This window comes from Symsagittifera roscoffensis, chromosome 4 (assembly GCF_963678635.1).
Source record: "Symsagittifera roscoffensis chromosome 4, txSymRosc1.1, whole genome shotgun sequence".
Lineage (NCBI taxonomy): Eukaryota > Metazoa > Xenacoelomorpha > Acoela > Convolutidae > Symsagittifera > Symsagittifera roscoffensis.
Genome location: NC_087065.1, coordinates 43122745 through 43150314, shown reverse-complemented (window position 1 = coordinate 43150314; position 27570 = coordinate 43122745). Strand labels below are relative to the sequence as shown.

General features: G+C 44.2%; 2 protein-coding genes across 10 annotated transcripts in view; both read right to left on the bottom strand.

Moving 5' to 3' along the window:
- Positions 1-27570, bottom strand: part of LOC134845049 (epidermal growth factor receptor substrate 15-like 1) — an 87165-nt gene that overhangs the window by 37796 nt on the left and 21799 nt on the right. The gene's annotated exons all lie outside the window — the stretch shown is intronic.
- LOC134845050 (G protein-activated inward rectifier potassium channel 2-like) overlaps positions 24532-27570 on the bottom strand; it is a 59237-nt gene continuing 56198 nt past the window's right edge. For all 9 annotated transcript variants that reach the window (XM_063861885.1, XM_063861888.1, XM_063861886.1 and 6 more), the window contains one exon: positions 24532-25265. In XM_063861885.1, coding sequence (XP_063717955.1) covers positions 24879-25265 — 387 coding nt within the window. In that variant the 3' untranslated portion in view covers positions 24532-24878. The remainder of the gene's footprint in view (positions 25266-27570) is intronic.

The window sequence follows — 27570 nt, the reverse complement described above, 5'->3', positions numbered from 1 at the left end:
CAGTGGACCGTCCAACGAACCACACTCAAAGCTTACTTCTCCCTCCAGCTGGGGAATCGAAGGTTCAATCACTCGTTCCTCCAGGATTACTCCCAACTGTAACTGTTCAGACGTTACTGTCCCCATTTCTCGTACTCTTTCCACCCAGAAATTGAGGATTACTGCTTGCTCATAGTCGAAGTACGAATGGATTACAAGCCATTCCTGGGACACCCGACACGCATTAGAAGGACTTCCGCTTCCCTAGCGTCGCGTACTCCTTCAGACTCCTGATTCCTTCTAACAATTCTCTCGTCACTGTCAACCCCTTTTTGGAATATTGCCTGACTTCCTCCAACCTCCGCTAGCTATCCATATCATTCAGTTCTTTCTTCGGGATCTGCAGTGGTATGTCTTGATAGAGTTCCAACAGGGCCCTCAATAAGACTTCTTCACGCTTCATCGACCTCTGCCTGATTGTCTTTACACATTCTTCTATCACCGGAGTGGGGATACGATCCACCACGAACTTCACAAAGCGAAGTGCGTCCTTTCTCTTTGCCCACGCTATCGCAGAATTGTCCCTGGGGATCAACATTCTCAAAGCTCTCATCAATTCTAAGTGTTTCTCTCTAGATCTCGTTTCAATGGTGGCTTTGTGCTCTCGTCTTCTTATTCCGACAAGGCACCACAAAAGCCTCACTTGCAGGACTGTCCTGACGCAAGGATTGGCTAAGTACGCCATCACAGATGAGGGAGTACGTATGGTTTCGTCGAAATACTTCTCCAGGACCGCCTTTCAGGAAATTTTATTCAGAAGCTCCAAACCATTCTCATTCGCCTCCGACGACATCACTGTGCCATGTTCTTTTCTTTTCAGGTTCGAGCCCGTTATCAACTCTTTTAGATACTCTTGCATCGCGGAGTTTCTCGTTTTCACCTTTTTCAGGTAGCCACTAGCAGGATCGCCCATGAGAACCGATTCGGGCACTGTAATACGACTATACTCGACCACGTCGAGCTGCATTTCCAACTTAATCTTTGCCTTATTGGTACGTGACGGTTTTTAGTCGTCCAATCCACCGGATCCACACTATTTAATAATCTCCATTTACAATCTGGTGTCAGCCAGGGTTCTCTTGACCTTTGAAGCTGTTGAGATTAATCCCGTCAGCAACATCGGTGGCACTTGGTTCTCCTTCTCCCTGCCGCCTTGCACGTACACTTGCCCAGCTTCGTTCGGGCGAACACTTAAGCCAGCGACATCACCACCGTTGTGGTCTTTGACTGCACAACCTTGGGGTTGGTCACCTTGTTGTTAACTCTCTCCTTCAACTTTCTCACCTTTGACTTGTACTTCTTCAGTCCTTTCCTGGACCTTCTTACGAGTCGACCTCGCATAATCGGGCTTTCTTTAGCACTTTCTTCCGTGATTGACTCGGTCAGACTGTCAGATTCAGTGGATTCCATCATTTTCTCTACAATGTTTTGCATGATGGACTGGCTCAATCCCATTCTCATCACGGATTATGTGCTGTATCTCCGGACTATGCTCCACGTACTTTCCATGAATGCTACACGCGTCCAAACCTCGCTGGTTTTTCTCTCCAGCTATCATTCTTCTTCTGACAACGTGCCCAGGAATGCCACTCGCATTGACTCATCAATCCTCCTTCTTCGAGGGGACTCACTGAGTAGATTGGACTCACCCTTCCTCTGATATACTTCAACCAGGGACAGACTCCACGGGTGACAGACTAGCTGGGGGCTCCTAAGTGGGGGACATAAATGATGACGTTGTCATCAACACTAGCGTTTCATTCAACGCCTTCTGTTTCATTGAAATCACATTCCAGCAGATCCCTCTCCAGAGCACTCAAGTCGAATTCGCTCATTATGTCGCTCTTCCCTTCCATGGGGTCATCTTCCCCATGATTCTTTTTATTTGCATCTCTTCCATTGTCTGGCCTTGGTCCGGGTCCAGAGGGGCATTGGCGCATGTCAACTCATGCATCCGGGCGAGCCGATATCGCCAGGTCACCCGCATGATAAAACACTTGGTCATTCATAACAATTTCCACAAATTCCTCACCATGCGGCGCCACTTCCTCTATTGTCAGATAGATGCCTCCTCTGGTCTCCTTGCTCACCTCCATCATCACTGCTGTCTCCCTTCTGGGCCTCTTGTCGTCAGCTGGGGTATACACGTCGTTCCAGTGGCCTGCAGAGACCTCTGGTTTCCTTGATGGTATGACCCTGATCTTTTTCCTTCTCCACAAGTCCGTAAAGATGAAATCGAAGACATGTAAAGCTGCATCGTTCCAGCTGATGTAGCGCGGCTCCATTCCCTGGCTCCACTTGATCATTTCCTCTTCTACACCCTGCGCAGCTCCAATCCTGGGTGCCAGAACTGGACTGTTTACTCCCATCAGCATCCTCCTAATACAGTGGACATCTGTTTGGCAGTGGACTTAAGCCTGCCAGCCATGCGTCCTGGTTCTCCCTCACGTAAGCGTAGGTCTCCGGCCAGGCCTGGATCCTCACTGCGTCTGTAGTTCCTCTAATGATAGGTCGCAGGTTCCAAAGCTTGGGGTTGAACTGTACATCCGACATTTGAAGCTGTTGTTCGGGTCCATTAACACCCAGCCAGGTTCGGATATCTTCCCAAACAGTCGGTCGTCACTCGCCAGTCTTTTCAGCTCCCTTGTTCTACCCAGTTTAGCACAGAGCAGTCCACCACTGACACAAGGTTCACATACATGTCAGGGAACACGTGCACCACTGTAGGTCCATACACCACCCCCGCACCTCTTCACTTCACTCTTACTTATCCTCTCCGCTTAATCCTCTCCGGTCAAAATTCTGTTCTGTTGTAACAGGTACTACAGGAGCAAGGTCCTCCAGTCCTTCAGTTTTCGATAAGATGCTGTATCCATCTCAGCATTGAACTCCCTCTTTGGTCCCTGCAGTTGTTCGGGGTATTTTAACAGCAAGAACGGGTCACCCAGGCGACCAAAGGTCATCGCAACCAGAATCAGCAGACCATCCAGTCGGAGATCGGTAATTTCCTGTGTAAATACACCAGGGTTCTTTGACAAAGCTTTCGTGCCTGGAACAAGGCCAATAGACAGTTTCCTGATATCCCTCACGAATTTGGCTTTCAGGTTCCTCGATGCCCTAGGGTAGCAGCTGCTGATAAATGCAGGTGACCATCCCACGCCCATTCCTGCGGGAATTGCATCTCACCTCTCGTATTTGGCCCTTGTGGCCAGCACATCCGCTTGGAACCGGTCCAAGGACATCGTAATAATCTCCTGCATAAATCTCAACATCGTCGCCTCTGCTTGTTCCCCTACGTCTAATAATCTTCGTAAGTATTGGTGGATCTCTCTCACCACTGCCGGTGCATGATCGAAAGCATCCTGCACCAATGCGCAAAACCGAGGAGACGGGTATAGCTAGATATGATTGGTGTGAGGTTTGGTCCTCAGGGCCATAGCCTTAAGGTCTTCCTATGTTGAGAAGGCATTCCTCATGACCAAATTTCCTCTTTCATCCCTCACGTAGACCATCTGTCAAAACCACAGATTATTCGCCAATTGCTGCACAGCTGATGTTCATCGCTCACTCCTGGCCTCAATTTCAATAACCGGCCGAAGTTGGAACGTTCTAGGCCCAGCCCCTCATCAAGAAAGACGCGCATTGTGCTGTAATCTTTGAATCCTTGGATCGCATGCGAGAAGTCCGACCATATCGCAGGGAGTTCTGATCTGTAGGGGTAGTAGAAGCTGTCGATTCGGTGCGGTGCCGGTATGATCAAATCAAATCATCGTCCCTCCGCCAGCATGACTACCATAGCATACACAAACTGCAGTAGTTCGGGCAATAGGGCGTAGTCGGGAGACAGCACAAGATTATCTTCACCAACTGCCTTGCAGAACTCTGTCGTATCAATCTTTCAGCCTGCATCATGGCTGAGAGCAGCCCCATGATCGCTTCTCCCACAGCCTCCGAGCTCGGAACTGATCCATCGACAAGAGCATTTAGAAGGCCCCTGCTGTGCAGGTGCTCAATCGATCCGGCTATTATCACTAATTCTGGATCCACGTTTACCACCCTCTGCACACTTATCGTCATCCCCATCGCTTGGCCCCAATTCGAATTGGGAGCTGTTAGGAAAATCACATCCGGTCAAAAGAGTGAGCGGGGCGTGTACAGGTAGCCAGAGCTGGCCGTTATCAGAGTTCTCCCCAGCTTCATTTCCTGAGGGTCATAAGCCGCAAACAGATTGTCTCCTTTTGGTGATTCCAGGTGCGTGTACCTCCTTTCGTCACCTTCCTCCAGTGTGATTCTGGGTAATCTCTTAAATACTTGCCTGCGGTTTGTCGCGGGGGTTTGGCGAACTGTTTCCCATTTTGTGATGCATTTGTTAGGCCGGTTCTCCAATAGAAATTTTTTCTACGGTTTGGTGGAGCTTTTTCTCGGACCTGATGACGGACGTCGGTCAATGACCTTGTGTTCAATGGTCCAATAGTGTTATCTCCGGGCAGACCCTCCTCCAGATCCACCAATTGAAATGTAGTAGCGGAGCTGAATTGGTCTTTTTCAGCCAAGAGCCAATCCACGCCTGCTATCCGGTACAGACCAGATACCGTAGGATCAAACCCGTTCAGCATTCTTTTCGCATCTGCACGACATGTTAGCGTTTTCATGCTCAATTTGATAGCCATGTCTGCTTTATATCTTCCCCAGAGGCCGGGATCTGCTATGTTCCATAGCAGTTCACTGACCCCACTCGTAGCTATCACCGCTGCAGGATTGGCTCGCGAGGTCCCCTGAGCGTGTGACGCCCTCAAATGCTGGGCCGTGGTATTCGTGGTCACTTGAGGAGCCACTTGCTGTGGTCCACTCCTCGTTCTAAGGCAATACTCCAAGGATCGGCCTAGGGGAGCTAGAGCGGTCCACAGTCTCTCTCTCACACATCAGAGCTGGGAGAGGGCTGTACCACGTTTGCCTCTGTAGTCAAAGGCCCAAGACGGATCACTAATGCTTGAGGTACATGGGATCTGCTCCGGCCGGCAGGGCTACGTGGCAGGGCTACGTGGCTACTCGCTGCGGGGTCATCATCTCATTGGGTCTATAAAGCTCCTGAATCTTGGATTTGGCTGTCGTCTCGGTATTCGTCATCGCCAGAACCTCCGGTGACAACTTGCTGACTCTAGAATTATAGAGCTCCTTCAAGTGCTTTATCTCTTCTTCTTTGAAGAGGATTTGCAGCCCCTTGTTTTTTCGTTCCTCTTCATCACAGTTTTTCGCCTTTTCCTAGAGCTCGTTCCACCTGGTGCACAAGTGCTTCCATTCTTTGTCTTTCTTCTCCAGGGCTTCACTCGTCTCCGCCGTTTGTATCTGAACTTTGTCCATTCTGATTTTTTTCATTGGAGGAGCCGCTGTTGGGGAGTCTGCTGAGTGTGATGGGCCCGGCCTGTCACGTGATCGCTTGGCTCTAATGAGAGGCTGTACAGGCTGAACAGGTAGCGGCATTTCCCCTAAACGGTAGTCCCTCTGCTCGCCTAGTCCAGTCATTTCCCCTCGTCGCCATCTCATGAGTCAGTTACGACCTCTCTCGGCGGTTCCGGACGCGCCAAAGGTTAACATCAGGACCACCTATGTGAAGCGTTCCCCACGAGCTTCCCTTCCCAACGCATTGAAGAGTGCAACGGTGAACACCGCCAGCTCCAGTTTCTCCAATCCAAAGTTGCAATCGATCAACCGCTGATACACCTCGTCCAGAGACCTTCCCAGGCTCGCTGAGATAAAATCCATGAAATCGTTGGTATCACTCATTCTTCTTCGTATGTGTTTGGTCGTGTTTCTCTGTTTATTGAACTTTAACTGAATCATTAAATCACTAAACAGCTCGGAATGATTAATATAAGTCGTGACTTGTTTTTTAGATCTTGATTGATCGTACTTTGTTTATTGAACTTTAACTGAATCAAAGTACGATCAATCAAGATCTAAAAAACAAGTCACGACTTATATTAATCATTCCGATCTGTTTCATCTCTAAGATAAATCATCACTCACATCTTTTTTAACAGTCCATTGAAACTCTCTTTTGTTTTAACTTTAAAAACTAGCGCTAAGGTGGATCGTCCATCTGCAATCTTGAGAATAATCATAATTGAGCGCTGTCACCTTTCGTACTTGGAGTGTTCCAGGCTTCCATGACATAAACTTCACATAAAACATAACCTAACAATAACATAACATATATATATCACACATCAACACCATCACATAAAGACCTAATACCTATTCATTAACCTAAAACTTGATCCTACTGACTGAACAGTAAACCTAAGAAAGACTATTTAACACCGAATGTGGCTCTAGCACATGCTCAGATAAAAAAAATTTATGTAGGTAGACCTCTATGTCAGTTTTTGAAAATATTACATGTACGAAGTCATATAACTCTCTCGGATGCATTTTTCCCCTATTGGGATCATAGACTGGTAAAGAGAGAGAGAGAGAGAGAGGTCACTCCTCTCTCAACCAGGAAATCCCTGAGTCTAGTTAAGGCCAGCACCAAGTTTTCGGGACTTACGTGATGTCTATCAGTGGCCTTAATTACGAGAAAACACAAATATTTCCCTGGTATCTGTGATGCAACTGGGGCAGCGCTATCATCCCTCCTACACCAGGCCTCTGTTTCCACAAAAACTCGATATTCTTATACTCTCTTTAAAAGTCGGCCGCTAGTGCTGTCTTAAAACTTACATCCGCGGTTATCGCTATAGCGCATGTACGTTTCGTGAGTATGAAATCACTGTCCGTGACAACAATTTTTATTGAATAGTGAGTTGGTAGATCAAAATATGATTCAAAAATTCGTGCAAAAAGCGATTTTTTGGCATTTTCGCCCTCCGTTTCCAGCTCTCTAGTTTCTCCTGCCGATTTTAATTTTTTGATCGTAAGGTTTTCGGTGTGGGTGAATCCTACCCCACTCCCCGGACCAAAATATCCATCAACGTCCCCGTCGATCGCCCAAAATCGAGCAGATCGAGATTGGATTCTGGAACGCGTAAAGGACCATCTGGAGCGACCCAGTTGGACTCAGTATTGTCGTAACTTATGTATTCGATGCTATTTTGATCGACACCTTGAATCGTCAAGATTCTCTCCTTCGGGTCTGCTGGCAGATCACGAAGCCATTCGAGCACTCGCAGATTTGTCAATTCTTGCTCATGCATCTGCTCGGTCTCCGGTTCGAACTCCACTTCCGGTTCAGAGCAATCTTCGATCCAATCCTGTTCTGTGTCGTTGACCAGGTCGATCTCTTGTGGCATCACTACTTCCTCCAGTTCCACCAGCGAGTCCATCATGTCGCTCAAAACTATCCTGTCTATGACAAAAGCCATACGGGTTGTTTTTCTTCTTGTTTTTTCCTCTTTTGCCCTGGCGTGTTTCCGTGGTGAAGGGAAAGTCAGGCTGCACTCTTTTATCAACTTCAGTTTGTTCTGGACAGTCACAGTCTTCTTCGGCATATGGAAAAGTTTGTCGTCTACCTCCACTCGCTCGGTAAACTCCCGGTCCAGTGGCAGATCGCAATTACCTACCACCTCTTTCCCAACGTTTTTGCCGCGCGTGCCTCTTTCATTCACCTCGCAGGCAGGATCCACTAGCAAATAGTCCTCATCATGCATGTCGGCTGGAATACACCAGTCCTCCGATGAAGCATTGTGGGGCTTGATGTTCTCGTAATGAGCTGCCCGTCCGGTACTCAACCGTAAAAACGCCCTCCTTGGTGCACTTCAGTTATTTGAAATGGACCGCGCCATTTTTTAGCAATTTTTTAGTTCCTTTTGGTGGAACTACCTCCTGAAACACTCAGATATTATCTCCGACTGAGTAGGCTTTTGCATTCGCAGTCCTTTTATCGAATCTACGTTTTTGATTAATTTGAGCCTGCTGCGTGTTCCTCCTGCATAAATCATTAAGTTCCGGCTGCCTGCTGATCACATCACGAGCGTAAGTTTGTGGTGCAGTTTCCTTTCCTTCGTACTCAGGGTAGAAGAAATTTAATAGAAATGCTTTCTCGTGACCGGCCAACATCAGTTGCGGGGGTCTTCCCGTGGTGGAAAGTTCGGTGCTGTTATAAGCGCCCATCACTTGCGGTAAGTGCCTGTCCCAATCGTCCATGTATCGTGAGCAAAAAAATCTCAACATGGACACTAAAGTGCGATTCTGCCTTTCAACTAGGCCATTCGTTTGTGGGTGATAAGTGGTCGAGTGGGCCTGTGCCACTTGTGACCTCTTCATTAACTCCTTCGTGAGATCACCTACGAATGCTTTGCCATTGTCTGATTAGAGTTTGATGGGGCAGCCGTGTCTCGCTTTCCATACTTTTATCAAGTGATCGCACGTTTCTTCCGCTGATGCTGTCATGCAGGGGGCTGCCTCTGCATAATTCGTGAAATGATCGATCATTACCAGCACCTGATTGTAGCCCGTGGCTGTCATGCGTATCTTCTGATTATCAATTTGCACCACCTCATTGAATCCCTATGACTCTATCGACTGCAGTGGAAAACTCAATTTCCCGGGGTCATTCGCTTGTTGACATGACAAGCATGCAGACATCCACTTTTCTCAGGCCTTCTTCAAACCATGCCATTCGAACCATTTCTGTATCCTATTATGCACTTTGTACACGCCTTGATGGCCCATCTGATCATGTGAACGAAAGAGCAGTTCGGTTTGATACAACTGCGGTAGCACTATCGAATTATATTTGTGAATGACTTTGTCCTCCGTCCTCCTCCTTGCGTTTTGAAAAGGCCACGATCCCTTTTTTATTTAAATATAACAGGTCTTTTCTCTTTAAATAAAACTGTTTTAGGATGTTGTAGCTGTCTTCTTCCAAATCACCTGTGTCAGGTGCTCCGTTTTCGATCCATCTCTTTGGGGTACTCGTCATTCCATCATTTCGCTGAGCCCTTAAGAGGTCCGACAGTCGGTACCTGGCTTTCAGATTTGTCTTTATCGCGTTTAGTTGTCCGCTAACTATCTCCGGTGCGTGGGAATCGTCCATCAACTTAACACACCAAATGAACTGAACTATTCTCGTAACGCTGGATTTTAATTCAACGTTGACCTCTTGAGCAGTCTGAGTAGCGATCGATTGTTGACACTCCACATACGAGGTTCTCAGAAGGACATCTTTCGGAATCGAACTCACTAACTAATTCACTATCGATCGGCAATCAAGTTCAACGTCCCGACACCGAATTGCTACTGGTCTTCTCTCCGTTTTCTCGGTGATAGTCAACCTCTGCATGGTTTCCATCCATTCATAGTCATGCCGTTCAACCTCTCTGTCAAGCAGGTCACGGAGTTTCAGCATGACATCCGGTGCCACGTTCACCGTCTTGTTTAGCAAGGCTATGCTGTTGATACCCAGCCTGGTCAGTTCTTGCTGCACCAGAAATGATCGAACCAGTATTTCCAACGGGACCGGATCATCTTTTGCCAACTTTTTTTTTATCTTCGCCGCCGTTTTCACGGGAAGTTCGGGATGTCCTGGTATGGGGTGCCCGGACTTGTCAAGCCACCTAGTGAGTGGCAGTTTGTCGTAGATCTTTTTGTCCAGGAATGAAAATCTATTCTTAATCTCTGCTTGGTTGGCCTGCTTCTCTTCCAGTCGCTCATAAAATTTTGTCTTTTTGCTGAGGCTGTCAGCATTCTGGTGTTTGTCACGGGTTCGATATGCTCTATGATCATATGGTATCCGTCCAGGCGCACGATCCAACGACCAATGAAACTTTGGTCCATCGAGTAGGTCTTCAGCTAGGCAAGAGCACGATTTTCCATGCGCAACTTGGAGGGAGCGCTCCCTAAGTACGCTCTGTATTCTTCAACGAAAGTGATCATCGCGAACATCTCCGCCTTTGGTGCACCGTATTTCACTTCAGTGTCGCTCAGGACTTTACCTCCGTAAGCTATTGGTCTGAGAACAGTCCTTCCGTTCCACTCCTGTTCCTGGTGAAGTATGCCCGATATCGCAACCACTGATACATCTATATTTAGTACAAACATCCCCTTTTCTGTCGGCATGCCGAGAACCAGAGCCTCACAGAGTTCGCGCTTAATATTCTCAAAGGAGACCAAGACCTGAGCCTCGTCAGTCCAGCAGAATTTTTTGCCCTTATTTCGCGTCAGCTTCTGCATGGGTATATCATGTCAGCATACCCATTGATAAATTCTCGGTAGTAGTTGGCGAATCCGAGGAAGCTCATCAATTGCGTGTCGGTCTTCGGTGCTGTCCATGTCAACACCGGTTCAACCGCTTCGGGATCCGGTCTGACCCCCTGTGTATCTATAAGGCGACCCATATACTTGATTGAGTCTCTCAGGATTTTGCACTCTGAAGGTTTGCACTTCAGACCAGCCTGTTTCATGCAACTAAAGACCTCGTCCAGGCTCCTAATAGGGTCCTCCAGCGTTGGTGTTGCGATGACCACGTCATCAACGTAACACATTATGACGTAACACACGTTAAATTGGTGAAAGTCTGAGCCATTAACCGTTGGAACGTAGCCGTCACATTGCATAGTCCAAGCAGCATTCTTTTCCAGTGGTACAGCCCCAGTTCACACGCAAAGCCTGTCTTATCTCGATCTTGTTTTCTGAAGGGCACCTGCCAGAACGCAGAGCCCATCTCCAACGTCGTGAGGAAGTGTGCATCTCCTAACTTTGAGAGGCTCTCGTCGATGCGGGGAATTGGGTATGCATCCTTTATCGTTTCCGCATTCAGGTAGCGGAAATCACCACTAAACCTAAGTTTCTCGCTTTCTTTTTTGCCATGACGCCGCCGCAAGCCCACGGGGACTTCGACGGTTCGATCATGCCATATTCCGTTATTTTTTCAATTTCTTTTCTGCATGCTTCGGACTTGTGTGGGGTCATTCTCTTAGCTCCCTCCCTATGAGGTACCGAACCCTCTTCTATTTCTCATGTTCTACAAAATTGAAGCAGCCTATATCAGCCTTGTGCTTTGAAAAACCAATTTAACACCGACCTGAGGGAGTCTAACTCCTTGTCTGTTAATTTGCCTTTCAAGTGCTCTATCTCAGGTAAGACCGGTTTGTTCGATGCTAATTCTGTTTCTGTTGGTCTCTCAGGAAAAGTTGAGCACCTAGACAGCCCATCGTCTGTCTTCGACTTTCATTGAAAACAGCTTTTTAGAAGGCTTAAATTCACTTATCCTCTTTGAAATGCATTCTTGGTTGGCATGTAAAGGGCATTCAGTTACTTCATGTTTCCTGAAGTTCTCCACACTCCGATACTCTGTTCTCAGAGGCAAGGCGTTACCAAGTTTCTTGTCTCTTTGTATTTTCACCGTTGTTGCCTCTATGTTCAAAAACACACTCACACACAGTCCGCTCTGAGTGAGTGAGAAGCTTCTTCCTAAAGTAGCTGAGCTTTCACTGTTTGAATTGTGAACCAGACACACCTGTCTGTCGTTAATAAGCTCGTTCAGGATCCTCATTATAAATGTCGCTATTACAGCCTGATTTGGTTTTAATCTAACTTTCCGATCAAGGAAAATTGGCACCTTTGCTTGGTTAATCAGCATTTTATTAATTGGTTTCTTTTCATACTTCCTTTCTTGGTCCTTGATTCTTATCAACACGTCTTTGAGGTCAATCGTGACATCGAAGTTGCGCACAAAATCTTGCCCTAGGATGAGCTGGTCGGACTCATCAAGATTCTCGACGACCAGGAAACTCATCTAGAGATGTCTCCCTCCTAGCTGCAACAAAATGATAAGGGTCCTTCCGGTCACGTATATTGCACCCTGATTAGCCGCTGCCAGTCTGATTTTAGTCGGAATCATATCGGACCTATCAAAACCCATGTCGGTCCAAGTGCTCATAGGCATGATACTGGCCACTACTCCGGTGTCTAATAATCCCTTCACAGAGAGTTGTCTACCCTACAAATCTAGTACATGCGCGGCCAGATCGGCCTCACAGCGTATGTGGACCGCGTCTTGTTCGAGCATGGCGCTGTGTCCGATTCTTCGGACCATAAGCTCTTCTCGACCAATGTAGATCCGGCCTACTTGGTCACTTGCATCGGTCAAGTGAGCTTTAGTGTAAATGTTGATGCCGTCCACGCTCATGAGAATTTGGTGTGGGCCAAAACTTTCAGTGTAGTGTCCATCTACTTTCATTAGCCTCGGTTCACCTGTTGTGAGTAACGCTCTCACTGCCCTAGAAACCAGTTTGGGGTCTTTCTGTCTCATGTAGTTCGCGTAGATGTCCAGGTGTACTGCCGTGATCTCGGACGGCTCGCTCAAGTTCTTCACCACCGGATGGCCCGCGACCGATATGATCGACATAATTTTCGTCCCGTCTCTTGTCATGCTGAAGGTCTTTCTCGAGATGTCAATCAACTTTAGACGCTGCTTCCTGGGTTCCTGCTTGTCCTCTTCTTTCTTTGATCTCCCTAGAATGACAAGTTTCTCGCGCAGCTCTGTATTCTCTTACTCTGACCTTACCCACTGCTCAACCTCTTTGGTGACCAATTCTTGCTGAACATTCTGTAATGCGGTCCGTGCCGCTAGGCCATAATCCACTTTGAGCGCACCGGCTGACTCTGCCTCCAGGCTCGATACAATCACCTCATCAGGTAAGATCTTCACCTTCTTGGTTGTGAATGTGCCTCTTGTCATCTCTTTCTTCAGTGATTTGGCTTCATTCATCAGGCGGGCTCGACTAGCCTTGACCCCCGAAAGTGCCTCTTCATGGCGGGGATGCTTCGCGTCCGCTACTGCATCCCAGAATTGAGTGCAATCCGACTTGAAATGTCCCTCCAATTTACAGAAGAAGCATCTCGGTCCATGTTTCATTATGAGCCCTCTCACATACTCTTCGTGGTCCTCCTCGGTTGCATCAACATCGTCGAGAAAGTAGCCTATCGCCTTCGTATTTTGTTTGTAAGTAGAACAGGTTGAAAAGTGGTGATCCATCGAACCACAATTTGCACATGACCTCCTAGTATCCATGTCGTCACAAGGTCTGTACCAACTGGAATTCGGGCCAGTATTTGTTCCACTGTGGTTGCCGTAATTGCTATAACGATTTTGCGCCCTTGCTTTTATGAGCAAGCACTCACGCGATTTCATGCCCAAATCATCGGGCGTGAGCACTTTATCTAGCAATAGGGTGAAGTGTGTGGCCAACATGGTTTTTAGCTCGTTACTTTTTACTCCATCCATGAACTTTGAGGCAATAGCCATGTTTCGCTCCGATATCCTCTCATCAGGGTTGCTTCTCCTTCTGAGTAACTCGAGGTCATCCAAAAACTATTCTATGGATTCGTCATCTCTTTGACTCCTCTTTTCAAACTGCACCAAAGCTTGATTTCCCTGCAGACCCGAGCCAAAGCGATTCAGCAAGATGTCGAATATCTTGCGAGCGCTGTCTCGTTCATTAGTCCTTTTCGCCATTACACAGCTTAGATTGCTCGTCAGTGCGCTGCATTCCTGTTTCTTGGAGAGGTTCTCTTCCGCAAAATGTAACTTCATCACCTCTATCCAGGTGTCGATGTAGCCATCTGATTCGTCCTTGTATGATTTCGTCTTTTTGAGTGTCCTTCTTGACCTCTCTCCTTTCTCGGTTGACTTCGAGAGTTTGGTGATGAATGTTTCAAAAGATTTATTCAGAGGCTCAAACAATGAAGCGTACATCGTAGTGTCCTGCGAGATGGTAGTCAGATCTGGCATCGATCTGACTTGTGGAATTGTCGGTGACTGTGCCCCCGACGTCGCTTCCGCTACTTGCGGGGCCGGATTCGTCCGACCCGCCCTCGACGGAGCTGCCCTGGATCTCTCACTAAGGTTAGACTGGTTCTTGATCTCGGCTGGGCCCCTGCATAACCGCGGGCTCCGCCTCCGTCAGTTGTTTGACGTGAGTCCTCCGTCAGAGCGCGAGGGTTCTCCCGGTTGCCACTGCTCAAGATCTCATCAAGCTTCCGCATCATAAGGTCAGCTTTGGTATCTAACCTTTTCTCCAGTCATGTCATTGTATGAGCGTAAGTGTTGTCATGATCGCTCAATAATCGTTTCATCTCTTTTGTCATCTTAACGTCTCTTTCTTGTGACTCCTTGGTCGCCAGCGCCAAACTTTCCGCCAGGCACTGATCGATGTCCCGAATCAGCTGGGCCTGATCACTTCTCGCTTGTGACCTCACGTCTGCCAGCTCGTCTCTCAATCTTTCATGGCCTTTTTGAGCCTTTTCTTCAACTCGATCCGTCCTCTCGGTCATATCGTGTCGCAGTTCTTCAAGGCCTGTCATTATACCGGCGAACATGTCACTCAAGTCGCTAGCCGTTCCCAGCACTGGGGTAAGACCCAGAGGCGATGACGTCATTTGAGGTTGCAGCCTGGTACTCGACGATGCGCCACCCTTCTTTGTGCCCATCGACATCATCAGCCTGTCGTATGTCGACGACGCTCCCATCGTTATCCCTTCTGACATTGGTCTAGTTGGCAAGTCAGACAACGCTTTCTTGTTTTTTTCCTCGGTTTCTCGGTTTCTTGAGTTTGCTCGGTTTCTTCCCGCTCAAGTTCCTCGCCATGCTCTTTCGGGTCCTCGCGATGGTTGTGGTCGGGTCGGGATCAGTTGGCGGCACGTCAGCTGCTCCGGCCTCGGCGTTCCGCTCTTCATCATCATCTCGATTCTTCTGACTTCCTAGTTTCATTCCGCTCGCTGAAAGATCACCATGACCTTCACTTGCTGCTTCACAAGCAAAAACGTCCTTGATGCTACTAATCGAGGATTGGCTACGCCGTGATTTGAACCTCTGCGTGCTTCCCGTGCTCAGCCTGGGAATTTTAGTTACTTCTCCTAGCGACTCTCTACGTTGCATGTCTCGTGATTTAAAAAAACTTTTGTTGACGGCAATTCACAAGTTCCAAAATTAAATTCGAAAAAACTTGCTGAAGCCTGCTTACCCAACCCCTTCAATATCAAAAGAAATCTCTTAAACCTTTTAGAGATGATTTTAGTGACTCAGTTAAAGCTACTGAGTCACTATCACATAGTATAACAGTATCACAAAATTTCACAAGGTTTTATAACTAACACACAAAATACAATTGATAACCAGATAAGAGTACCCTATAGGTGACAGCGATCTTTCGTTCAGTATCATTTTACCGCTAAAAACGTATCAAATCACTGCTTCGTTTAAAATCAAACAAAAATTTATAAAAGAGCTGTGATGGTTTCAGTAACAGATAAGTAAAACTTAGTATTAGAGAAAAAGACTTCCCTCGATTGGAACACTCCAAAAAAACGAAGCCCAGGACACTGTCTTCTCAAGTGAGTGTGTCTTGTCTAATACACTCACCGATGTCTTCTTTTATATGTCCTGCGATTGCCCGAGCTTTCCTACTGCCTAGCTCAAGGCAACCTCTTGATCGAAAATATCTAGAGTCTAGGCAAAAGCTCTCCCACACCCGGACAGCTCCAAGTGCACGAGAGTAGGGAACTACTTTGTCTTCTCAAGTGAGTTTGTCTTGTCTAATACACTCACCGATGTCTTCCCTTATGTGTTCCCGGAATGGCCGAGCCTTCCTATAAAGTAGCTCAAGGCTACCACACAACCAAAATCACAAGAAAAAAACTTTGTTCGGATACTTTTGATGAACCCAATTTAGAATCCAAAGTTAATCGCAAATCTTTGCGTCAACTGGGCCAATATTGCCTTAATATATACGTCCCGTGAGTAGTCGACTTTCTATTTGGACCCTCAGAACTAACAAATTTTGGACCCTAAGAACTAACAAATTTTTTGAAAAATTTTCTTTCCTGAAGTTATCAGCCCAAAAACGGTTGCAGTCCAGGAAAGTGATCAAAATTGTCGACTTATGGTACCAAAAATATTCCAATCGGTTGCCTAGTCTTTGAGAAAGCACCAAAAACGCGTTCGTTAAGTTGGCATTTTTTCACCACCTATATAGGTTCTCAGATACTTTTTCCGCAATTCTTGATGAAAGTGGCTAAACATACTTGAAACTAGCGTAGTAGCCCCGTACGGTACTGTAATATTGCAAAAAACCGGACCAGAATTGGTTTGGAAACCAAAATTTGGCCAACAAGTATCAAATTTGGAGCCTCCGATTCCTTCCTTTTCCAATCTTTAAGTCTCTAGCTCTATCAACGGAGCTATTCGGAGGGTTACTCAAAAATCACGCTAGCAACCTATCACGATGTGCTAGCACGCTCCTAATGCCAAAATATTTATCGCTCTAACTCTAAAAACTCAAAAACTCGAATCTCAAAACATATTGACGAAACTCGGAAAATTATAAAAATTTTGATCGAAAAATTTTTATTTTCGCCAACTTCTACTAAGTTTCTTTCCGCGCGGTTTCCTTTGTTGGGGGGCGTCAAAATACGTAGTAGCTCACTGCGTGGGATTTTTTTTGCTTTTCGGAAAAGCTCGGATATCAAAAATTTCCGGGGTTGAAAGTTAGGTCAAAAATCAGAATTTGTTGACAAAATTGGGGTGTTTTCGGGTCTAAATGGGAGATAAGTAATATATAATAAGGGGTAATAACCCATAAGTAGTCGTTAATCAACACTACTACACCCTCCTTTGTACCAAAATATCCGAATTAAGACCCCTAACTCGCAAATTCGCAACCGATGGAGGTTGCAATCAGACCGAGCCAATTGTGCCCCCCACCACTTAAGTTTTAAGGAAATAGTACCCGATTGATACTTACTAAAACTGTGTCAACGATACCCAACAGTCGTTGTGGATGTTGTCACTGATTCCCTCTGTTGAGTCTGGAACACGTCTGTCTGCTTGCCGCTCTACCCTCCGGTCACCGGCAACTTTATCATTAAAGTGCTTAAATACTCAAACAACACTCAAGGGAGGGTACCTTACCCACCACCAAAACACTCGATCTTTCGATCAAAAATGATATAAATCAATCTGAAACAACAAAAAAAGGAAAGTCAGATCACATGCCGTCCGGAAATAGTATATAACCTGTCATTTTACATTTTTTTAATGTTTTTTGTTTTTTTTTGGTTTCAAGTAAATTTGTTTTTGGTTTTTCTTAGTTATACACTGTTTTTGTTTGGTTTTACGCTTTTTCTCTAATGGTTTTTGATCCCAGGGCCTTGTGATAAGCGGGCTCTTGACTTCCCGCCCAACCCTCCGGCCCCGGAATTTTTGTCATAACTAAGTTAAAAAGCTAAATAGTACCAGGCGGAGGGTCGGTACCTTCCCCCTAGTATCATACAAGACATTAAGGCCTCTAACTCAGGTACACGCCCGGAGTGGAGGGATCGTCACTGAAACGTTTGCTGATCATGATGATCTTATGCCTTTAACAAGCCCACCCAGAAGCGCCATAAAAACGTCTATGTAACATTCGCCCAATTACTACACAGTGACGGAGCGTACAAAAAGCACCTTTTGACAAGTGGCCTGCGTCAGTTACCTAAATTCTGCCCGTTTTTCACCGTCTCGACCTAGCCAGTTGATTTTCTGGTCTGTTTAGGGCTAAGTAAAAAGTTACCATTTGTAAGCCATTAGCCATCAGCTTACGTTACATGCGAAGATAATGACATAGCTGGGTCTCGGATCGCCAGACTACGTGATTGCTATCAAAAACACGGCTCGAATATCCTATTTTACTATGTTTTTAGTGACAGCTATATACTAAATCCATTGGAGATGGATTGACCCTTTCCTCTTCCTAGCTACTCATATTTCAAAATAACAAATAATATCGGGCTTAATTCAAATGTTCAGGACATCAGAGTAGCTAAAATTTAGTTTATTTTAGTCCTTCAATATACGAGAGTCTCCGGGCGCCGGACCTCCGATTCTGTGCTCTTCAATAAATAACGTTGTCACTACTCCCACTTCGTGGCACGGGAGGGTACTGATCCTTCCGGCTCTCCCACTGAAGCCTCCTTTCTTCCTATGGTCTTCTGCTACACGTCTTATCGAGTGTGATCGCCACGATAAAAAGTTTCTTTTTTTCTTGCGTTTTTCTCGACCGTTCTTCACTAGTCAATTCCGTTCTGTTTTTTTGTCCAATTTCTGCCAAATACGGCCACTTTTTGTATTTCTCAGAAATATTCCGCCGCAATTCGAACTTTTGAAAAATTTCTTCTAGAATGTTCCGACCCTCCTTTTCGTGATTAGTTCGTGATTAACAACACTAACGTTCTTTTTTTCGCTCGTCGGATGGTTCGGCTGTAACAATCTGGCGGAATTGCACAGTAAGCAGCTATGCATGAAAACATTGCTAACATCAGATGCGTTACAATTTGCAAAGGTGAGGGGGAGAGGCGAAAGGACATATACGAGACTTAGCGTGGGCCGGTCGAAGTTCGAGAGAATTAGGTTTGCCTCAAAGTGACCGATTAACAGGGAGGCCAACAGTCAGGGTACAAAAAAAAAGAGAACCAGTGAACATAATTGAGGAAATTGGTTGAAACCGAATCATCGCGAACATTGTCCTGCAAGAAATATCACTGGTGCGTGGAAATTTTGCGAATCATTGTAAGAAAGGTTCAGTGAATCAAATCGACGAGTCAGATTTGACGCAATACGAAACGAACCTAAATCAAAAGTGGGATGAAGAAAAAAGTGATTAGGAGTTTGGCGTATTTGCAATACGAACCATGCGGGACAAAAGTGGTAATGAAACTCGGAAATTACTAGATGTTTAATTGAGGAAAAACCGTTGGCATACAGAATTCAAAATAAGTTGCGCTAGTCCAGTGTCTTTTATCTTGCAGGCGAAACTGCACCAACTCAAAACTCAGGAGAGATTTTAATAAATTCGTTCGATCCCTAGCCATTTTCTACAGTGCGACGGATGATACGATCAAGATAATCGGAAGAATATTTATTGATATTAGATCCGAAGGATGATTGGCAAAGAGTTGAGCTGTTCATTAACGAGGGAGGCAAACGAGATTTAATTGGTAGTAATGTCTCATTATACTTGGGAAAGGAAGTTTGACAGAAACCGATAGCTGGCTCAGTCAAGGAGGTAGAGCAGAGAAGTGACTGCTTGGAGATGCAATACTCTCCAATTCAACAAGTTTATTAAGTATATTTTGCAAAGTTCAAGGACTTGTTTTAACGGAAAAAAGTTTAAAAAATGTGAAGTTTGAACGCATTTTCAAGAAACACTGCGCCCGATACAGGTAAAGGGAAAACGGGTCCCACTTCACATATTGCCTAAGGTTGAGGAAACAATCAGTAACTTGATATAGGAGGAAGACGGACTATTACCGTTCGACTACGAAAATGAACACATCCCAGGAAAGAATATGGGATTAGTAGATTATTTGCCTCTGCATCCAGTGGAGGTAGACCCAAAATTAACAGAACTGGACAATACTTTCGTGGTAGCACAATTTTTTGCAAATAGTAGGCTGCTTAAATCCATGGCTAAACAAAACCCTGTTGAACTTGATCGTACTAATGACGTAATAGGTGAAACAAGGTTGGGACGAGAGTTACGTCAACGTAAAGAAGTTGCAGCTTGTTTCGAAACTGTTATTCGATCAAAGTTTGTTCTGCTGGGCACGCAGGCGCAGAAAATGGCAACAATTTTATTCTGTTGAACTTTTCAAGGATGAAGATCGATGCTTCAAATCCTGAGAAAGGGCAGGAGACCAGTGAGTTACCGACTGTTAATGTTAATGGGACTAATTCCTCAACACAGCCGTCGGCTGAAACTACATTGATTCCAACGGAAATGCTTCTGGTTACTTTGTTTGAGTGGTCCCATTTTTTCAACGCTGAAATTATTGTGATTCTCACTAAGGCGGACGAAATAATAATTTTTTTTGTTGCAACATTACAATTGGAGAACTTAAGTCAAATTCGCGGTTAAGGCTCTTACTTTATTAATTATCTCGACAAGCTGCACACGTCGAACGGAGAATTGTTCTTAGACGACAAGATGGTGATGCGGCAACAATTGCGGGCCCCAATCTTGATGAGGCTCCACAAAGGTCGCTCAGGCGTGTGGAAAATGAAAGAAGTGGCAAATAATTACTTTTGGTTGCGAGTTGTCAAGACTGCACTAAATCCGGCAAGAAATTGAAATCAATCTTTTCCGAGGGTGATGTTACGAAATTTGAGGTGATAGAAAAGCTGAATCAGGAAATTCAGTTAGATTTCCTGGGGCAAATACCAGCAGTTTGGGGTACCAATAAGTACATACTTATTTGTGTGAATAGATTCTCGAAGTTTCCTTTGATCCAAGTTACTACCAGAACAGCCAACAAGTGGGGTTATTACAGAAACTATGGAAGTTATATTGGGTTACACGCAATACCGCGGGTATTCTGGAAAAAACCAAGGACCGGGATTCTTTACAAAATCTATCTGTGATTTCTGCGCAAAACCAAAAAATACAATTAAAATTTGCACCCGAGGGTAATCACCGGGCAACCGAGCTTGTGGAGTAGTGTATTCGAAAAAAACGGGAACGCTTTATAGCCTGCTATTTTCAAAAGCCGAAAATGATGATCCGTTCAGATGAGCGGTAAGTAAAAATACCTAGTGGTCCCACGAAAAGAGCGGAACTAAATGAATCGCGAGACACCACTAAATTTCTGCTGAATTTCGACTCGGATCCCATAAACAAGGCTTCAGAGCCGAGCATCAAAGTGCACTCAAAGACTAGAGGAATAGTTCTGTACTATCCGAGGAAAAAAGCGGAGTAAAAATGGACTTTGGAGCCAGAGTAAAGGAGCGGAATTGTCCAATTAATCTTTCATCTACTGAAGAGGTGGAGGAGAATTGCCCAACAACTAACGAGTCCTCGGGATTGGATGTACAAGATGGGCTAACAAATCCTCGGAAGGAATCGGAAAATTCCTTCCGAATTCTATTTGTGTGAATAGATTCTCGAAGTTTCCTTTGATCCAAGTTACTACCAGAACAACCAACAAGTGGGGTTATTACAGAAACTAACGAAGTTATATTGCGTTACACGCAATACCGCGGGTATTCTGGAAAAAACCAAGGACCGGGATTCTTTACAAAATCTATCTGTGATTTCTGCGCAAAACAAAAAATACGATTAAAATTTGCACCCGAGGGTAATCACCGGGCAACCGAGCTTGTGGAGTAGTGTATTCGAAAAAAACGGGAACGCTTTATAGCCTGCTATTTTCAAAAGCCGAAAATGATGATCCGTTCAGATGAGCGGTAAGTAAAAATACCTAGTGGTCCCACGAAAAGAGCGGCACTAAATGAATCGCGAGACACCACTAAATTTCTGCTGAAAGCAAAGGATAGTAATGCGGTCGATGCCATTGTAGTGACCGGATCAGCGGATAACCCGATCGTTATCGATAGTTCTTCAGATGGACTGATGTCCAGAGGAAGCCCAATAGGTAACTTAACTAGGAAAACCATATTCGACTCGGATCCCATAAACTAGGCTTCAGAGCCGAGCATTAAAGTGCACTCAAAGACTAGAGGAATAGTGCTGTACTATCCGATGAAAAACGCGGAGTAAAAATGGACTTTGGAGCCAGAGTAAAGGAGCGGAGTTGTCCAATTAATCTTTCATCTACTGAAGAGGTGGAGGAGAATTGCCCAACAACTAACGAGTCCTCGGGAATGTATGTACAAGATGGGCTAACAAGTCCTCGGAAGGAATCGGAGGGGCTAACTACAGGGCCCGAACCGGTAAAAATGGAGTGTTTCAGCTCGCCGCCTAAAGATTTACCGACGGAGCCGGAGGAGACTAGCAGCCTGTTAGCTAGAACGTCGAAGCCAATGGTACATCACAGTTTCCGTCCGCTTTGGGATCTCAAACGACTTAAATTTCTGGGGGAGCGATTCTTCACTAGTGTAGTTATAGCAGATGCTGCGATTGTCAATGTGATTCAAGCAAAAGACTGATCGGAAAAGGAGGATGCTGGTGGGCCAACAGGAACGCCAAGGCCATCTCTTAAAACGACCAATCATCCTAGGAGAGCAAGCCATAGTAGAGATCGGGGAGCCGCAAAAAAAAAGTGGTAGTGACTCCGAGGAAGATCCCGGGTCCTAAGAAGAGGAACGCAGAGGACACGTTTTTTGACCGGGAGATGTGCCGTTTTACTGGAGGGCAGACTACGTACAGGACGATATCAGTAATTTAGACAAATCAGTCTCGGGAAAATTTGTCGAAGTATTGGATAAACTACGTCGTATCAATTAAAACTCGAAAGGAATAGTGCTAGTCACCGACTCGCTGGGGAACACAATCGATGGGCTCCGCTTGGAATTATTTTATCAAAGACTCGAGGCGTTTATTTGCAATATTCGGAAGATTCCGGGGCTAGGTTAACTAGTCGATGCAGCGCAGGCCGCAATAGCGGACTCGGGAAACCATTGACAAGGCAGGTCAGGTGTTGCTCGCCAGAGTGATGTCGGAAGGCGACGGTAATCCAACGCAGAGCGCACATCGAGTAAAGCTGGGAGTTTACCAGAAACGTTGGAGCCTGAGGGAAAAACACAATCAGATATCACACCAGCGGCATCCGCGCCGTTCTTGTTAGTGACCAGTCATCCGGCGGTATCAACATTCTCGTCATCACCTGTCTCTGAGCAGACGTGAAAGAGACGAAACTCATAGTGATATCAGAGAACGATTCGCCTATAAAAGGCCTATTAAGTTGCGATAACGAAGAGCCGTCGGCGATCATACAAGGAACAGCGGATATTGCTAATGTAAGTGGGGATTCGAGGGGACCGATGGTGACAGACGATTTGGACATCGCGGACGAGTTATCGGCGATAAGTATGAATTGACTTAAGAAGATCATCGCCATTTTCTAGAGGATTTGGAAAGCTTATAAACTCAGACAATTTGAGAACTCCGCCCCTGCCTCGCTAAGGGGAAAGTGATGGGAGATTAGTGACAAACATTTAGAATAAATTATTATAGATACTTATATAACAATGATTATCCAACATTTCAAATTAATGTAGGAGTGTAGTGAGGTATATTAGGTAACTTATGATTTTTACGTACCATGTATTACCTTGTTACATTATGGTACCAAGGTCAACATCATGGAAGTGCTTAACCATGCGTGTTGCCATTGTATCTGGTGACCGAAAAGAATTTAAAGGTCAGCATCGTAGAAGTGGTTAACCACGCGTGTTGCATTGTAGCTGGTGACCGAAAAGAATTCAAGTTGTTCTTTTACATTTTCTTTTTTAACCGTAAGACATTAATACACCTTCAAAGAGTTTACTTCTACACTCCGTTTATTTCGAGAAGCGTTGTCTTCGCTCAACAATAGAGATTTCCGATCATCCAAGTTTTTCAATTCGAGCATCTGTTTCGCAGACTGTAACTGTCAAATCGTTAAAGTTGTTTTCTGAACGTTTTTGTTGAAGTTTTAATGATGACAGCCACAGTCATCTTCAAAACGTCATCTTGTGTTCAAGTGTTGTCAAAGCGTGGCATTGAAATTGTTCACTGATTTTTTTCGCAATTGGCTTTTTCTACCATCTCTTGACATATAGCTTTAATATTTTCCCCTCCCTAAACACGCCCCTTGTTGTTCTATTATTTATGTTTCTAAACAAAACGGAGATCGAAAAATTTGTCAATGTAATTTCTGTACCAAAATATTCCTCGTAATAACTCGAAAAACTTGGAGGTTTTCGACCGTTTCAAAAGAATTTCTGCGTTTCAAAGAATTTTTCTGTATTCTATGAGTTATTTGATTGATTAAAGATGAAACAGATAAGCCAGATTTTTTATCACCTGATTAATTCAGACCTTGATTACTTACTGTCGTACGTTAGTGCAATAGTTGGTATATAGAAAAAGGGACTTTACGTGCTGCACATAATCTGTTCAAAAATCTATTTACACGAATCAGAATCTTTATTTTATCAGTACGAGGTGATGAAATATCAAAACCTTAAGTATTTGAAAGCAATTTTTATCCAGCGCGCCTGGCGTTATATTTGTTTCTCAAGGCCATTTTAATGAAATAAATTTTTAATGGTTCATAAACTTAGTAGAAGCACCGCTCCACATGTCCATGTCTAGCAGAAATTTGTAACCACCGAAGTCTAACTATGGTGACACAAGGGTCAATAATCTTTCCAGTAGAGACTTTGGGCACACCTTTATGCTCATCGTTTGGCCACCGAGGCTGCGTCTCTTCCTTTTGCAAGCGGTAACTTTTTCCAATAGGTTTGCCTTGCGAACAACTGGACAAGCAGACTTTTTAGCGCAAAAGTCGATTCCGGAGCGAAATTGAGTCGCAAAAATCATGATTGAGTTAAAGGCCTAGGAGCTCAACCAAGAAATGAAAGATACTGATTTGTTGTGTGATACACCTGAGCGGAGCCCCTGAGTCCCTGTATGATTCCCTCTATATTCCCAGAAGATTTATTATCTATACTTTATTCATAGTCAAAAAGAACAATCTGCAGGCTCTCCACCAAATCTTGAAGTAAAAGCAAAACATATTGCAAAAATAATTCTCCTAACAAAAAATAGACAAAGAAAAATATTTATCAATAAAATCAAAACTACACGATAGATCTGGGACTGGGGTTATATTTGCGGTTCACGAACTGAAATTTAAATTACCTCCAATTATTTATTAAATTAACAACTAATCGACTGATTTCATCTATTCCATTTTTTCCAGCTAATATAGCAAATCAGCTTTTTTTAAAACTTTCCTATCACATCAAGATAATCGCCCAGTGTTGGATTGGTCAATAACTTCATTTTTCAAAAGCAACTCATCTGCTGAAAGACTCATAATAAAGACCCAACAAATGCATAATAAAGATTACATAACTGTTACCCATTGGCAACGTTTAGTGCGTTGTTTTCGGCTGAGCCTGAATTCGTATGTTGGGCGTTTGAGCTCTCGCTGCTGTTTCTGGACTCCTGCTGATTATGATTATGTTGGTCAGCATTGGCAAGACTCACTGGCGCGTGCTTCTCCCTATATGAAGGTGTGCCGCCGGAAGGCGTGCTGACGTTTTCCTCCCGCGTTTCTTTTGACTGTCCTGACTGTACAATGTTGTTTAGAAGGGGTATCGTGTCGGCTCCCCCGTTTGGTAGAGACATGTGATGGTTTTCGTCGATTTGATTGGCTGATGGATTGTTGATTTTGGTGGGAGAACTAGGAAGGGAATTTGCAGCCGGTGGTTCCGCCACTGACGTCACCCGAAATCGAATGGTCTAAACTTTCAAAATCTCGAAAAATGAAAAAAAAAAAAGTACGGACGGAGAAGACAGAAACCCGAGCGCTCAGGTCGACCCGGGTCTTTTTAGCTCTATTGAATGATTTTACTTTTACGAATGCATTTTTGGCTGACCAGCATCTTTGGCGCCAATATAAACTTAAGACAGTTTCTTCAGACAGTTAAAAGATGAATTGTTTACCGAGGAACTTACTATTACTTTGATATGTTACTTTTGGCAGTGTTTACCTAAATATTGCCAAAAATTTTTTGGCTGAACACCATCTTTTTCGCCAATATAAAAATACCGTTACTTTGATAGGATATTTTTGGCAGTGTTTACCTAAATATTACCCGTAAAATTGTAACTTTTTATGTGAAACTTCAACTTGGCTCCTAGCAGAGCAGCGTTTTTTCATGGTTTAGTTGTGACAAGCGCATGGTTGTGCCAAGCGTGTGTAAGTACACTGCAAACGTTATCATAAAAAGCGTGATATTTAGAAAGCGAGATTCTTTCCCATTATATCCCCAGCCCCCTCCCTCTAGTGAATTATAGACCCCGAAAACGTAAAAACCGATGATTTGGGGGCTATATTTTTTGTTTCTAGCCTGGGGGGGATATAATGAGACAGACCTTTCGTGACTATGTGGTTCGTAAACGAATGTCACAATTACAAAAATTTATAAATGTTGACCACCTCTTAGTCCAGATTTTTTTTGTTTGAAAAATTAGCCTTCGGATTCTTAATTGACTTTTTTCTCCTTTCTTGTTTGCAATTTTTTAGTCAATGACGCAAAAAGTGGGCTTGAAACTAGCTTTGAATGAGCATTTTTATGGTTCAAAGGCAAACATACCAATTAGCAAAAATCAAGCGCGTCATTTAGCAATTGAAATGGAGTGGGCTATTACCTTTTCAAGCCATTTTGTTCAACATCTTAATTTGCTGTGCACTCAATGTGTCACCAAGAAACGGCAAAATGAAACCAACAGCGTGTTTGAATGCTTCATAATTTTGAGATAGAAAAGATTAATAATGGATTTTTTCTTGGTATGAAAAGTCAAGGTTTTAGAGATCAAACCGTATGACATTTTTTTCTGTCGTTTTTGCAAATGATTACGCAGTTATATTTTCTCAAATGCTATACCATTACTTTTTGCGAGAACTTAATTTTAAGAAGCCACTGTAGCAACTTTAAGTACATAGTCCACAATTAGATAATCGCCCTTTAATTTGTAATATTATCAGCTAGCCTAATTGAGTTCGTCGCCTGCTGCACATTAATTTTTAAAATTAGGATTGCGCTGTTTCATCTTTTACAAAAAATGTCGGTCTCTGCGCAAAAGCAAAAATTAGCAAGAATTTTACGCACGATTTTTTTTGCAAAATTTAGCAAGAATTTTATGCACAAATTTCATTTTGTTCAAATGAGTGATTCTTCGCTTCACTAAAGTTGTCTAGAAACGACACTCAACAAGGAAAGTGCTTTTCAAAAAAATTACTTTGGTGCAAAGGTAGGATCGGCTAGCCCAACCTTATTAAAAGTAAGCTGTAAAACAGGGGGGTTAATCCTATGGGCGAAGGACCGAACCGGATGGGCGAGAAACTTATAGGCAAATGACCGCAACAAGAACAAACGACAGTCAATTATTAAAATGAAATCAGTTGCTGTTCAACTGAAAGGAACTAAATGAAGCAACATTTTGCTTATTTTATAACAAAACCCTTGAAAAAAAAACCTTGTTCAAATTCGCCGGCGGTAAATGAAAATATGAAAATGTTGCATATTTCTGATATTTTTATATTCGGCCATTAATAAAATTAACGCGATGGTAATGCTTACTTTCTTTGAGATTTTCTCGCTTTCTTTCCAAAATTTAAAATTACTGAAATCTGATAAACTGATTTTTAATTCTGCCGTTCGGTCCTTCGCCTATGAGGGATTCCACCAGTAAAAAGTACCGCATATTGATTTAATTTGGTTAGTTCCCTTTACGAATGAACAAAAATGAAACACTATAAAAACGGGGGAAAATCAGAAAAACCAGAGAAAAAAATTGAGTTAAAATGAATTACAAATGGGCATAAAACTAAGTAAAAAGAGCGACTCTGATTGGCCGAACTTTTACGTGCAAGTGAGAAAATTATGCAGGGCCAAGTCAATTTTCCCAACTCCAGCATAATAGATGAGTTCTTACAAATATAGTCAGTGAATTCACCTCTCTCTTTATATTTTTAATTACCTATCAATCAACCAATCAACCTATCACTGGTTGATTTTTAACGACCTATCAATCAACCAAT